General features: G+C 42.3%; 1 protein-coding gene and 1 long non-coding RNA gene across 7 annotated transcripts; both read right to left on the reverse strand.

The window, feature by feature from the left end:
• On the reverse strand, positions 1-5,897 carry LOC115110651 (uncharacterized). 5 transcript variants are annotated; one of them, XR_010461195.1, is made up of 4 exons: positions 5,809-5,897; positions 4,068-4,176; positions 3,476-3,519; positions 1-1,104 (listed from the first exon to the last, which is right to left on the reverse strand). It is a non-coding gene; the product is annotated as an uncharacterized LOC115110651 (long non-coding RNA). The 5 variants fall into 5 exon arrangements; XR_010461198.1 differs by having other exon boundaries at positions 1-1,160; XR_010461197.1 differs by having other exon boundaries at positions 3,621-4,176.
• A 992-nt stretch (positions 5,898-6,889) lies between these two features.
• LOC115110650 (cytoglobin-1-like) lies at positions 6,890-14,332 on the reverse strand. 2 transcript variants are annotated; one of them, XM_029636474.2, is made up of 3 exons: positions 13,987-14,320; positions 7,938-8,169; positions 6,890-7,850 (listed from the first exon to the last, which is right to left on the reverse strand). In XM_029636474.2, exons 1-3 carry the CDS (start codon positions 14,127-14,129, stop codon positions 7,692-7,694), a joined length of 534 nt encoding a protein of 177 aa, XP_029492334.1. In that variant the 5' UTR covers positions 14,130-14,320; the 3' UTR covers positions 6,890-7,691. The 2 variants fall into 2 exon arrangements, with proteins under 2 accessions (XP_029492334.1, XP_029492333.1); XM_029636473.2 differs by having other exon boundaries at positions 6,890-8,169; positions 13,987-14,332.
• Between the last annotated feature and the right edge of the window lie 873 nt (positions 14,333-15,205).

Below are 15,205 nucleotides of genomic sequence, written 5' to 3' on the forward strand. Positions count from 1 at the left end.
TACATTTTTCCAATCTCTTTATTTGATCAGGTGGGGAGAGCAAAGAACATACATCATTTTTGCTTTAGAGAGAAGAAGCAGGTTGTAAGATGACATGTCAAAGGAAAGTCGATTCTGTAACAAACCGTCCTACCAGTAACCACCATCATCACCATGCTCTGACTCAAGGCAGACGTTTACTAAGGTGACACCTAGCTGCTTTTAAAAATGTAAAGTTGGAGCTGTGTTTTGAACACAGGCAGACTAGTAACACACCTCTTTCTGACTGTTGCTCCTTTAATGGGACCAACGGGATGCTAAAGGTGTAGGGGAAGAGGTGATTCATTGCATGCTTTCTTTCATCACATAGCAATGCATTGTGACTGGAGAGGGTTGACAGAGAGGTACAAAACTGATGCCTCTCTCCATTGCTCTTTAGATTGAGTAGCCATGGCACACACATCTTCACGACAAGACATTTATGTTCTCTGACATTTGGTCAAATATTTATGGGTTCAAGCGATTCATTTGAAATATATTGCTTATCCAAAGCTCCTTGTTTCAGTCAAAACAAGATTTAGGTCACTTTAGGAATGTGAAAGATTACCAAAAACATCCTACCATTTAAAGTGCATCATTTTAAAGTTCTGCCTCTTCTTTAAAAGCCATTATAATTTACTCAATGGACACAAATCTGTACAGCCCTATTTGCTCAAAGACAAAAAATGACAATTTAAAAAAAAAAACTGTTTGTTGAGGCACGGAACACTTTCCAACAGTTTTACATTGACCATTGGCCTACTTTAAGCCTTAAGAAAACGTCCAACTGTACAAAACAAGAATCCCACAATAAACCAAGATGTTGGACTGTAGATTCAGCTCCACCAAGATGTTATTGGTTGAGGTTTCATTCCCAGAAATGGAATTCTCCTGCCTCAAGAAGGAGGAGGGAGGCTTCCTGGGACTCCTCTAACATTAGAGGGATCTGCAGGACAGATGGGGGATTGAAGATGTGATAAATTCCAGATGCTTTTCACATGGCAATGCACAGTCTCTGAACACTGGAGAGGCAATGGCGCCAGCTGCATCAATTCCAGATGACTGAGATGGAGCTGCTGCTGTTGTCTGAAACATACCCATTTTGGGGTTTAGGTTATAGGATGTTTGCCTGTCAAACTAGACTGGAAAAATACCCAAAGCACAAGAGTTAACATGTTAGCAAGGAGCTTCAATCAGCAGTGGTATGTTCAGAGGTGGAAAACTATTCAATTATCATACTTGAGTAAAAGTAAAGATACCTTCATTGAAATTGACTCAAGTAAAAGTGAGACACTCAGTAAAATACTTCTTGAGAGTAAAAGTCTAAAAGTATCTGGGTTTAAATGTACTTAAGTACATTGATGCAAAAAGTATACTTGTCATACTTGAATAAAAGTAAAAATACATCAAATTCCTTACATTAAGCAAACCAGACGACACGATTTCCTTATTATCAGTATTCTTTTTTGACAGCCAGAGGCACACTCCGCCACTCAGACATCATTTACAAACTAAGCATTTGTGTTTAGTCAGTCTGCCAGATCAGAGGCAGTAGGAATGACCAGGTACGTTCTCTTGATAAGTCTGTGAATTGAACCATTTTCTTGTACCGCTAAGCATTCAAATTGTAACGAGACATTTTGGGTGTCAAGGAAAATGTATGGAGCAAAAAGTATATTATTTTCTTTAGGAATGTAGTGAAGTAAAAGTAAATGTTGTCAAAAATATAAATAGTAAAGTAAAGTACAGATACCCCAAAACTTTAAAGTATTTTTTACTTACTGTAAATACTTTACACCACTGGTTAAATTAGCCCTCATGAAAAAGTACTACTGAATTATTACACAAAACCTATTCGTGCAGTAGTGACTTGTAAGGATTGTGTAGATTATGCACGACTCAAGATACACAAGTAGAGTTTTGTAGTGTTCAGCATGAAAACAGTAGTTATTACAGTAATAATCAGGTAGAGCTTTTTACTACATGATTGCAGGTTGTAAATATGTAGTCAAAATTCTACAGCTTTTCCACACAGGGTTTTCAATAGTAATCAGGTATAGTTTTTACTATTTGATGTTGGTAGGAAATAAGTAATTTCAAAACTATTGCCAGATTACACAGGCTTTTCGCAACCGCAGATGAAGGCAAAACAGGAAGTAGTTGGATGTTGTTGGCTAGCTACTGTTTTTGACAATTCCCGAATGTAATCATCTTCCATCCTTCTCCATCCTGTCTTTCATAGCCTTTATGCTGGCACCATCTGTAAGTTTAACTCTTGTTTATGTTTTCTGAATAGTTTCATGTTGTTGTTTAGCAGTTTAAATAACTTTTTACCACATCAAAAAGAATGCTAGCCAAAACAGTGTTGTGTTTAGCCTAGTTGTTTGCTAGCCCCATTGGAATGTAGCTATGTAGCCTCTGTTTTCGTCATGCTAGCTAATAAGTATGTGTGTTTGTATGCAAATGTTTTTCTGTGTTGTCTTATGATCTCTGACAGCAAATTATTGATAATGGCTTATATTTTGTTGTCTCTGTTGCTTGTCTTTATTTTCTAAAAGATTACGTGGTGGAGAAACGTGGCTGCCACAAAAAAAGAGGATCTGAAAAATGTTCACCTTAAATGACATACCCAAATCTAACTGCCTGTAGTTCAGGCCCTGAAGCAAGGATATGCATATTCTTGAAAGGAAACACTTTGAAGTTTGTGGAAATGTGAAAGGAATATAGGAGAATGTAACACATTAGATCTGGTACCATCATCTTTGAAATGCAAGAGAAAGGCAATAATGTATTATTCCATCCCAGGTGCAATTTCAATTTTGGCCACTAGGTGGCAGCAGTGTATGCTCAAAGTTTTAGACGAATCCAATGAACCATTGTATTTATGTAAAGTTTTGGGATCAAGACTGCCCAAATGTGCCTAAATTGTTTATTAATAAATAATAAAACTGTGCACTCTCCTCAAACAATAGTGTGGCACTATTTCACTGTAATAGCTACTGTAAATTGGACAGTGCAGTTAGATTAACAAGAATTTAAGATTTCTGACAATATCAGATATGTCTATGTCCTGGGAAATGTTCTTGATACTTACAACCTCATGCTAATTGCATTAGCCTATGTTAGCTCAACTGTCCTGTGGACACCGATCCCGAAGAAGTTTAAGTAGCAGATACCCAAAAGCTCAGTAGTCATCAAGGAAGAATTATATATTGACTTGAATAGGAAATATGTAGTGTTCTCCAGTAGTGAAATGTCTCAATGGATCACTCATTACTACTTAAATTACTACATAAATCACTACTGGTTTACTACACATCTCAATAGCAATCAGGTAGTAAAACCAGTAGGTTTTGTGTAGATCTCAGGTAGTAGTAATGAGTAGTAATTCAGTAGTACTTTTCCATTTCTGGTGTTTAAGTTTGAGACATAGAATGCAGCCATTGAGAGAACTCACCAGATGTGTAGCCATCAAGGTGAAGACCTTTCTTCAGTTCGTGTCTGGAAGAAAAGAGAGAAAAGAGGGTGCATAAAAGCGTACATGCGGGGGGACATTAATCATTTAGGGAGATATCATGCTATGAATAAATGAATAAACTCACGTCTCTTCATTTGAAAAGACCCGCCTCAGATCTGAGAGCTTCTACGCACAGGTAGGGTGAAAGTTCACACTAAAACAATAAAGCCTATTTCATTCATCCTGAGTCTTTTGTGTGTGTCCCTTTATTGACCCATATTTATGAGGCCCTGCACGACTCTATTGAACTGGTAGGCTTGGGGAGGTAATGCATTTATAATAACCTTCCACAGAGCTGATGGATTGTTGTTCTGCCACTAAATCATTTAGTGGGAGCAGCATAGTGGGGAGTACTTGAAAGCTAAATGTGGAACGGGCATACATCTTCTCACTTCATGCATCTCTACTTCTGCCACATGTTCCATTTTCCCTCCCTCTCTCTTCCCCTCCTCCTCTTGCATTCCTTTCCACATCTTGAAATATCAGACAGCATTCACTTCTGTAGGCTACTTGTTATTTTACTTTTATGTACCATGTAGACTGTAGACTAGAGCTACATCTGCTGTGAGGGTTGTTATTTCTTAGGGTCGACTCCATTGCTCTTCATGTAGGGCACCTCATTGGCATCATCAACATTGTGCCTGAAATGGGAGATGATGTTAGCACATATTGAAGCTTCATTATAATTCTTGACTTGCCAGTAAGACTGATAAAATGTGTTAATATATAGTCACTCTGTCTGAGACATTCAAATTAGTATAATACTGTATGTTATGTTTGGTATGGTTACATAATACAGCAGGTTACTGAAGGCAAAAAAATTAAAGGAGGGCTGTATAATGCGAACGTCTAGCAACTCAAAGGTTGCCTGTTTGAATCTCATCATGGACAATTTTAGCATTTTAGCTAACTACTTACTACTTTTTAGCTACTTTGCAACTACTTAGCATATTAGCTAACCTCAACCATAATCCTTTAACCCAACTCCTAACCCTAAGATTAACCCTAACAGTAACCAAAACCTGATCCCTAACCTTAACCCCTAGCCTAGCTAACATTAGGTTAGCCACCTAGCTAACATTAGGTTAGCCACCTAGCTAACATTCACCACAACAAATTGGAATTCGTAACAAATCCAGTGTTGTTGAAGTTAGCATATATTGCAGCTTCATTACAATCCTTGACTTGTCAGTAAGACTGATAAAACTCTGAATCCTAATTTGATGTAATCAGATAATGAATATGTGTCCATACTTTTGAGCTTGATATGTTGCTGCAGCCACATGACATTATTTGCCGTTGCCGTGTGAGTGGTCATGCAGAGCCAAGGGGGCTGAGAGTCAACTAGCAGCCCTCTGCTCAAGAGCTCAGATGCATTTTTCTTTATTCATCCTTACATTAGATGCTATTTTGTTAAAATATAGTCACTCTGTCCGGGACACTCAAATTAGTATGATATGTTGCGTTTTGTGTGGTTACATAAGACAGAAGATTATTTAAGGAGGGAGGTATAACATGAACGTCTACCAACCCAAAGGTTGCGTGTTCGAATTTCATCATGGACAACTTTAGCATTTTAGGTAATCAACTTTGCAACTACTTAGCACCACAAATTAATACATACCATACCAAACGTGCATATCATTCTAATGTGAGTGTCAAAGATTTTTGTTTACTATCTTACGCCTACCCCTGAGTCCAGGTTGCAGCCGCAGCGCTAACCTGGAAACTTTCCACTTGATGTTAGATCAAGATTGTGTATTATTTGAGGAAGACAAGCTATGACTTTCAGGATAGTTTCAGTGATATAGCATAATTTATTTAGCATTTAGATGATTGCCCCTTAGAGTAATCACATTTTGATCAATGTTTGATTTCATGTTTGATTGGTAATTAGATATCTGTTCAAATAATTAACATTCAGTGCTATTGAGACATTTGCTGTAATGTTCTATGAAGGGCATGAGAACACTTACAAACAGTACACAAATCCCATGAGAGAATTCCATGGCAGTATCAAAATACACTACCGTTAACAGTTCTGATGCACTGTGTGACATAACACCGTGACATAAGAGGTAAGCAACCAAAAACTATAAAAAATCAAATATCGAACCAACCAAGATACATTTCACAAAATCTGTCAACCTTACCTTTACATGTGACCAGATACATGTGGCTCTGTGTATTATCAACTAGGTTTTCCCTCAAGAAGTGAACGTGACCAGAGCAAGAGGCAGAGGATGAGAAAGAGTAAAAACAAGAGTACTTACGGTTCGACTCGGTTTGAGAACTTTCTGTATAGGATGACAGCAATAGTGGTGAGGACCATCGTAGTGGTGCACATGGTCCTATCACATGTATCCCGTTTTGGGACTGCAGCTGGGTTAGAACACTGGGACTATTCCTCCCATTGAGGGAGAGTAGAATGATTCCTGTGGCTCTCAAGCTAGTGGCAAGATTAGCCTGTTGGATTAGCTCAGATCAGGGGAAGGCCCTGTTGCAGGGGCAGGAGGTGAACAGAAAGTAGTGTTTGTGGTCTGAGCTCAACCTTTTAATCCTCCATCGCCACTAGTGTAGCTTTACAGGGGCACTATGTGCTGTGGCCATTCATGTGGTGTGGGTTGAACTAGCGCTGCAAACGCTGTCATGGACCCTGATTTTGCTGTAGTAGCATACTCTCATGCTTAAAGTCATAATGAGTGTTTTGCTTTATTGTGTAATGTCTCACGGCTTTGACAGAGTAGAGTGTGTAGCTTATATTAAACAAAGAATGCATACACTTGTAGGCTACTAGAATTATTGAGTTTACTTGAACTTGATCTTGTGTAAAATAATTTATGTAATGAAAACCTAGCTGTCTTAATGTTTGTGTGTGTTCATGTTCATGTCATTGCTTTCAGTATCAGATTCGGCATTTATGTAAATAACATATCACTTGTAGTTCTATTGCACCTTCATAGAAGCCACGGAGTAATCCAGACTCATTATACTAATGTATTGTTACTGCACCTTCTATTGTGTAATGATATCTATATACAGTAGGTTGGTATGGGGGAGCACATACGGTACAGAAGTCTTTATTGATGCTGGCGTGGAAGGCCACATGTGCACTTGTGTTCCCACAACAATCAATGATGTGCAGGGAGAGGTGGTTGGATTCAGAACCGAGCAACACTCTCTCTGAGTGTCTTGTGACATGGGAGGTATAAATACCTTTAGGCCTCCTGCTAATCCACCTATCGCTAGGACTGCTGACTCACAGGGAGTAGGCCACAACAGGAGGAAAGGGAGTGCTAATACCTCACAGTGAAAAACAAGGGATTAAGAATAATATGCTTGTCATGATTTCCGTTATAGATATCATTGTTTTGGTTTATTATGTTATTATGCAGATACAGGGATTGATAAAAAAAAACATTTACATTGCTTAAATGTGGACACCACACCTCACAAGTTATTTCTCATTTTGTGAGACAGTGAAGTGGATCTGTTTCTGAAGGGTGACGGATTCTGAAATACAATATACTGTGCAGGAAACACCAACAAAGCATCACATGAAATGAACAAAGATCTTGATGTCAGTGTCAGAAATAAAGAAAGGCACAAAGCAGGTTAACAACTGAGTGATTAGCAGAAGACATTCTCTCCCCTGTATATCTGTTTTTGGTGTAAAGATAAAAATGTGTATGAGAGTGTACGTTTAGACTGTCTCTATGGCATAATACAGTTCTTATGTCTGCCAATCCTCAATCTTCAACATAATCTCATGGCAATGTAGCTGAAGAGACATCCAAGATTCTATCAGTCTGTGTAGGGCTCATTCTCTACCTCAAACATAAATGCATACACACATATGTCCATTCACACACATTCCAACCAAAGTCAGCACAAACCACCACCCCATCGTTCATAAGAGAGTCCATCAGAAGAACACACCCCACAGTGGGGGCATGGGACAGATACAGGGAGGGAGCCATGATGATACATAGGAAGATTCTATGAGCAGATTCTATGAGCTCTGGAAAGATACATTTCTTCCCTTGAATGGTCAGACATAGATCGTCCTGCTCCTAAGCCAAGGCCCAGTAGTAGTCAGTCTCCGGGAGTCCACAGTAGTCACTGATGGTTACTTTGACACAGACAGACAGATGGTTCACACGGCAGAGCTGGAGGCCCAGCCCACCTCCTCATACACACCTTTCACGTGCCAGTAGATGGCATCCAGCAGCTTGGTCCACGCCACTGCCACCTCTGGAGTGATGTAATCAGGAAAGTCTTCAACCAGCACCTCCAGAATCACCCCACACAGGATCTGAGAAAGAGAGAGAGGGAATACATTTGCTTTGGTGTGCCTGTGGGTAATGGTTATGTGTAAACATGTTGCCTGGTTCTTCCTCACCTGGAAGTAGACAGGCTCCACCTTGTGTCTGAGTGCATGGGCCTTGCCCACCAGCTTCAGAACAGATACCATCTTGTCCCCGTCATGGAGGTTCTCCACCAGGGTGTTGATGGCGTTCATCACCCTGCGGGAGTGCTTCCTGAGCTGGGCACTCCTCTCCAGTTCCTCAGGGTCCTCCACCTGTTGGAACTGTTTAAAGTACTGCTTGGAGGAGGGGAAGTTCACAAAGAGCCTGTAGAAGAAAGGAGGTGCATTACTTGGCCCAGTGAGATATTATAAGTAAACATAGTTAGAGCGTGTTGACACAGCTGCAGGGCATGTTTTCCCTTTTAATGTTTAACCACTGTCCAGGTTCTGTACAGGTTATGCTTCATTTACTCAACCATGGCCTGAGCATAAGCATGTGTTATACAAATACATGATAACAGTGTTTGTAAAAGCACACATTTCTTCTAGCTGATAAGGCAGAAGAAATGTTTGTCAGTTAACAAAAAACCTGAGTTAGAGGGCCTTCCTCTGACTCCGCCTGGTGTAGAGGTCCTGGATTGCAGGCAGCTTAGTCCCAGTGATGTCGTGGGCCGTACGCACTACCCTATATAGTGCCTCGTGGTCAGAGGCCACTGAGCTCTTGAGCAGAGGGCTGCTAGTTGACTCTCAGCCCCCTTGGCTCTGCATGACCACTCACACGGCAACGGCAAATAATGTCATTCTAGTTTGTTGTTGATGTGGACACCAAGGAACTTGAAGCTCTCAACCTGCTCCACTACTACAGCCCCGTCGATGAGAATGGGGGCGTGCTCGGTCCTCCTTTTCCTGTAGTCCACAATCATCTCCTTAGTCTTGGTTACGTTGAGGGATAGGTTGTTATTCTGGCACCACCCGGCCAGGTCTCTGACCTCCTCCCTATAGGCTGTCTCGTCATTGTCGGTGATCAAGCCTACCACTGTTGTGTCGTCTGCAAACTTAATGATGGTGTTGGAGTCGTGCCTGGCCATGCAGTTGTGGGTGAACAGGGTGTAGAGGAGGGGACTGAGCACGCACCCCTGTGGAGCTCCAGTGTTGCGGATCAGCGTGGCCGATGTGTTGCTACCTACCCTCACCACCTGGGGGCGGCCCTTCAGGAAGTCCAGGATCCAGTTGCAGAGGGAGATGTTTAGTCCCAGGATCCTTAGCTTAGTGATGAGCTTTGAGGGTACTATGGTGTTGAACGCTGAGCTGTAGTCAATGAATAGCATTCTCACATAAGTGTTCTTTTGTCCAGGTGGGAAAGGGCAGTGTGGAGTGCATCATCTGTGGATCTGTTTAGGCGGTATGCAAATTGAGTGGGTCTAGGGTTTCTGGGATAATGGTGTTGATGTGAGCCATTACCAACCTTTCAAAGTACTCCATGGCTACGGACGTGAGTGCTATGGGTCTGTAGTCATTTAGGCAGGTTGCCTTTGTGTTCTTGGGCACAGGGTCTGTGGTGGTCTGCTTGAAACATGTTGTTATTACAGACTCAATCAGGGACATGTTGAAAATGTCAGTGAAGACACCTGCCAGTTGGTCAGCACATGCCCGGAGCACACGTCCTGGTAATCCGTCTGGCCCCGCAGCCTTGTGTATGTTGACCTGTTTAAAGGTCTTACTCACATCGGCTACGGAGAGCGTGATCACACAATCGTCCAGTACAGCTGCATGCCTCAGTGTAGCTTGCCTCGAAGCGAGCATATAAATGATTTAGCTCATCTTGTAGGCTCGTGTCACTGTGCAGCTCGCGGCTGTGCTTCCCTTTGTAGTCTGTAATAGTTTGCAAGCCCTGCCACATAAGACGAGCGTCGGAGCCGGTGTAGAATGATTCAATCTTAGCCCTGTTGTCACGACTCCTACCGAAGGTGGCTCCCCTTCCTGTTCGGGTGGCGCTCGGCGGTCGTTGTCACCGGCCTACTAGCTGCCACTGATCCCTTTTCCCCCTTTCTGTTTATTGGTTTCACCTGTGTTCATTTTAGGCTGATTGGTCGGGCTTTATTTACCAGCAGGCGGGATTGATGTGCGGGATTGTTTGGTGTACGGGTGTACACGTCTGTGTGTCTCGGTTTGCCCATGTTCTTGGGTTTTGCTGGACGGTTTAAGTCCCCCGTGTTTGGGGCATTTGTTTTTCGTGTCCGCCCTGTGTTCCGTGGGGTTGGTGTATGTTCACCGGTTTTTGTGCATTAAACGATATAGCACTACCCTGTACTCTCTGCTTCCTGTGCCTGACTTCTCACCCACTACACCCCGGGCGTTACACCTGTGTTGACACTTTGCCTGTTTGATGGCTCGTCGCAGGGCATAGCAGGATTTCTTGTAAGCTTCCGGGTTAGAGTCCCGCACCTTGAAAGCGGCAGCTCTACCCTTTAGCTCAGTGCGAATGTTGCCTGTTATCCATGGCTTCTGGTTGGGGTAGGTACGTACAGTCACTGTGGGGATGACATCCGAGATGCACTTATTGATGAAGCCAGTGACTGATGTGGTGTACTCCTCAATGCCATCGGAAGAATGTTCCAGTCTGTGATAGCAAAACAGTCCTGTAGTTTAGCATCTGCTTCACCTGACCACTTTTTTATAGACCTAGTCACTGGTGCTTCCTGCTTTAATTTTTGCTTTTAAGCAGGAATCAGGAGGATAGAATTGTGGTCTATGTACATCCTGGCATTTCGGTGGCTACTGCTATGTTCTCCTGAGTCTAGGAGACATGTTGGTCCAGGTGATTTATTTATTTGGAAAAAGATGCACTGGGTACAACCCAGGCGATAACACGGTATAACGATTCCACTTGTTTCCAATGTGGTCCCTGATGTCTGGTCTCAGTGGCTGACAGTGACTGTATACAAACTGCACAGCTCTCCCCTAAAACTCACAAAGCTAGTGTTTCATCATCTCCATGTCTGGCCATAGGATTAGCAGACCAACAGTGAAGTGCGCTAATGAAATTGAGATGGTTAGTTGGTTGCTTGTGTAATTACACACTGAAATAAACGGTCAGAATGGCTGTGTGTACTCAGGCAGCAGTGAGTTCATCTGCTGCTTCCCTCTCACTGTGTTACTGTCGGGGTTGGAGACAATTAGCTCTACATCATAGGGATATACCATATGGTTGGTTTGGCCGGATGCACCTACACCCACACTCATGTTCAACATTGTTGTGCTACAGTATTTGTGTATTCATGTCAGCTCTTGTAAACACCCAAACAATGTATTAGGATAAGACATATATATATATATATATATACCTTACGTACCACACATCAAATTCTCTACCATATAAAAACAGAATAACTCCAATGATGAAATAGGTTATCTTTGTGGAATAAGCTGGTTTGAACACTGGAGAACACATTGTGAAAGAGAATAGTATTGAGCAATAAACTACAGCCTACAGTGACCAGGACAGATACAATACAGCTGTCTGTGTGTATCTTTTCCAGATGTCCCATACCTCTATCCTTTTGAAACCCATAACAGAAAATGGAAGCTTTATGGGGAAGCCATTGTGTTTCGATGAAAGCACATGGCTTTCACTACCTTCACCTGTGAAATCAAGTGTTGGGAGAAAGCAGACAAGGAAGACAGAGGAGGGGGTGTCTCATTTTCTTCTGCTTAAAATGGAGGGTCTATGCAATGACTTTCAATTGTAAAGCCAGATCCTCTGTTTCACTCATAAGTAGTGAAGACAGTGGTGTTTAATCTCTCCCTTGATCTATGGTGGCTGCATATAAATAGCCTCATTAGTGTTTTATAATCATCAGCCTGTTAATCCTACTCTGGGATAGGGCTCATTTCTGAGATAGTTGTACGGCTGTTCTAAATGTGACATACTTGCCCTGAGTGGAAATTGTATAGATATTTGATAAATGCAAACGCAACTACATATGGATACCCTGGAATGTGTTACAATGAGATGCATCCCTGATGCAACACTTTCAAAGAGCTATGGGTATTCCACATGGGATATTTTAGTTATTTAGATAGATAAATTAACCACGCATAGCTTTTAGTATTAAACTGACAGAGAGAGAGAGAGCAGTTGAGGTTTGAGGTTTAACATTATACTTGAACATGCCTTCAAATCTCCAAAGATGCCAAAGATTCAAATACCCCTTGACAGCTAAAGTGTGCTCCTTGTAAGTGTTCCATGTCACCATGTAATACTACAGGCATTTGGAATGCCTCAGAGCAATTTGAGGCTTAAGATATTTAAGTACCGGTATTAAAGTATTGCATCAAATGAAAGCATTGCAATTTATGACCAAGATGATGTCCTTTTAACTATTTAACTAACTATTTAGCAGATTTATGGCTTGGGGTGGAAGCTGTTCAGCGTCCTGCTGTGATTCCAGAATATGTGCATTGGTACCGCTTGTCGTGCGGTAGCAGAGAGAACAGTCTATGACTTCGGTGGCTAGAGTCTTAGACAATTTTTATGGACTTCCTTTGACACAGCCTAGTATAGAGGTACTTGATGGCTGGGAGCTCGGCACCAGTGATGTACTTGGCTGTCCGCACTACCCTCTGTAGTGCCTTATGGTCGGATGCCAAGTAGTTGCCATACCAAGTGGTGTGCAGCCAGTCAAGATGCTCTCAATGGTGTGACGTCGGCAAACTTAATGATGGTGTTGGAGTCATGCACGGCCACGCAGTCATGGGTGAACAAGGAGTACAGGAGGGGACTAAGCACGCAACCCTGAGGGTCCCTGTGTTGAGAGTCAGTGTGGCGGATGTGTTGTTGCCTGCCCTCACCACCTGGGGATGTCCCGGCAGGAAGTCAAGGATCCAGTTGCAAAGGTAGGTGTTCAGTCCCAGGGTCCTTAGCTTAGTGATGAGCTTGGAGGGCACTATGGTATTGAACGCTGAGCTATAGTAAATGAACAGCATTCTAACATAAGTGTTCCTTTTGTCCAAGTGGGAAAGGGCAATAGAGGTTGCGTCATCTGTGGATCTGTTGGGGAGGTATGCGGATTTGAGTCGGTCCAGGGTGTCTGGGATGATGGTGTGGATGTGAGCCATGACCAGCCTTTCAATGCATTTCAGGGCTACCGATGTGAGTGCTAGTCATTTACACAGGTTACCTTGGCATTCTTGTGCACAGGGACTATGGTGGTCTGCTTGAAACATGTAGGTATTGCAGACTGTTTCAGGGAGAGGTTCAATCGATCACTGATCTTCACGGGGCTCAATGAGGGATTAGACAGAGACGTCCCTGTGAGGGTTCAGTGAGTCAGGTCAGAAATCCCTGGTCTGCAGATATGTGAAACATGATCTGCCCTCAGAGGGAGCACCTGCAGAGCAAAATATGTCAGATTGGAATAAGCAGCAAGATGGATTGAGCTGCACGCTTTCCCCTCTGATTCTGCCAACTGATAGGAAGGGAGCCAATTTGAGATGCAATAGCTCAGATATGAGTGATGGCGCTCTCTCTAACAGATTGAGAGCATGCAAGTCAAGTCAATCGTCATGTTATAATCTTCACACGTTGTTAAAATTACTTTCAGTTCCCTTCATTTATAGTGGGGATCATGCAAGGGTCACGGAGAGATTGTAATCTAGGTTGCAAGAACATTGTTATTTATTACACTCAACTATTGCAACACAATTTGGTAAAACAACCAGTGAGCAAGATAAGGAGCCATGTGCAATTTCCATGTTGGCAATGTAATAATTAAGGAGAAGCAAACTTTAGCCTGGTTCTACAATCAGCCTTGGTTGAGGCCCTGAACATCCCTATGATAACAAGATGCTGCTGAGAGTTTTGCTCCCTGTGGTGGCAGAAGCTGTTGCCACTGGTCAGGGGACTGCAATCACCAGCTCTGTGTGTGTGTGTGTGTGTGTGTGTGTTGTTATATTGTTCAGCAATGTGTGCTGTGTGTAAACAGTCAGCATTCAGTAAGTTACAGCTCTTCTGTCATCAGCCCTCCATAACTCCCCAAATGGAAATGGGTGCACCTAGGCAAGTTTTTCAGTGTCTCTAGACTGACAATTTCAAGATGTTATAGGCAAGAAACAAGGAAAAGAGAGTATAGGTAAAGTTTACCTGATGAGAATGGCCACCCCGACATCATCACAGTTCTGGTAGACTTTGGCCCAGGTGTCCTTGATCATCTCTCTCTCTGAGTCACAGAGTGGATCTAGGCGCTCCAGGCGATCTGCCATTACCTCTCCCTGCTGCCTCTCCATCCAGGAGTCCTATAATGCTGCAGGAGTGGTGTGTTGTAGACAGGTGATAAGAGTCCCCAAGAACACAACCCAGTTCCCTTTGTTTACACAGTCTCTCTGTTCAAACAATCCCCTTTTTATTACCCTTCTCTTGCTGAGAGACCCTCTCTCAACCTTTTCTGAGTGAGTGAATGAGGAACACACTAAAAAGCGAGAGGAAGAGAGCGCACACAGAGTGAGGAGGAGCCACACACCTCTCCCCCCTCTCTCTCTTTCTGTCCCCGCTCCCTCCCCACCCAAATTGGTACTTGCCTATTTTCTATTTTTGTGTGTTCATGTTATTGTGGGTGTAGTGAAATGCTTCATGTTTGTGTGTGAGTGTGTGTGTGTGTGTATGGGAGGGGATATTGAGAGGAAAAGCATTCAGATTTTTAGGGCATTGTGAAAATGATCTGCATTAAACAAAATGTTATGTTTGCTCTCATATGAGCACAGATAAAGGGCATTGCTCAAAATATGAAGGTATGCTAGAAATGGAGCAGTCTTTTGTTGGTTTAGTTTTCCTCCATATAAAGGAAAGATCATATCAGTAACTAGAATTTCTGTTGTCCACAGGTACACTCCCTGAAGTATCAAGTTGCACATTTACAAACCTTGACAATTCATGGCTTGGTTACTGTTGGCAGTGTTATTTCCAGACATGTCTTGTTATGAATTAAGTTTGATCCTCCTTTTTCTTTTGAGATTGTGCTTTGACATTGGCGTAGAAGTTACCTTATTATCTCACAATCTCCTTCTTTCCATCCTTGTGGTTTGGTAATAATAGATACAGTAACAACAGAGCTGGTTGGGGACCTAATCAACAAGAGACTTGTGGATTGGATCTGTAAGCAGAAAGTAGGTTACATGGGAATCAAAAAATCAGCTTGAGCTGATACACCTTGCTTTGTGAGGTCCAATTCCTGTAAGAGTTCTTCTAAACTTCTCCATCAAGGAAATCTATGTAAAACATGAAAGATGTCCATAGAGAGGACAGTTTTTCATTTGTACTTTCTCATATAAGAGGGATCGATGTTTTGTCAAATATAAACTTAAAG

Source organism: Oncorhynchus nerka, linkage group LG26 (genome assembly GCF_034236695.1).
Source record: "Oncorhynchus nerka isolate Pitt River linkage group LG26, Oner_Uvic_2.0, whole genome shotgun sequence".
Classification (NCBI taxonomy): domain Eukaryota; kingdom Metazoa; phylum Chordata; class Actinopteri; order Salmoniformes; family Salmonidae; genus Oncorhynchus; species Oncorhynchus nerka.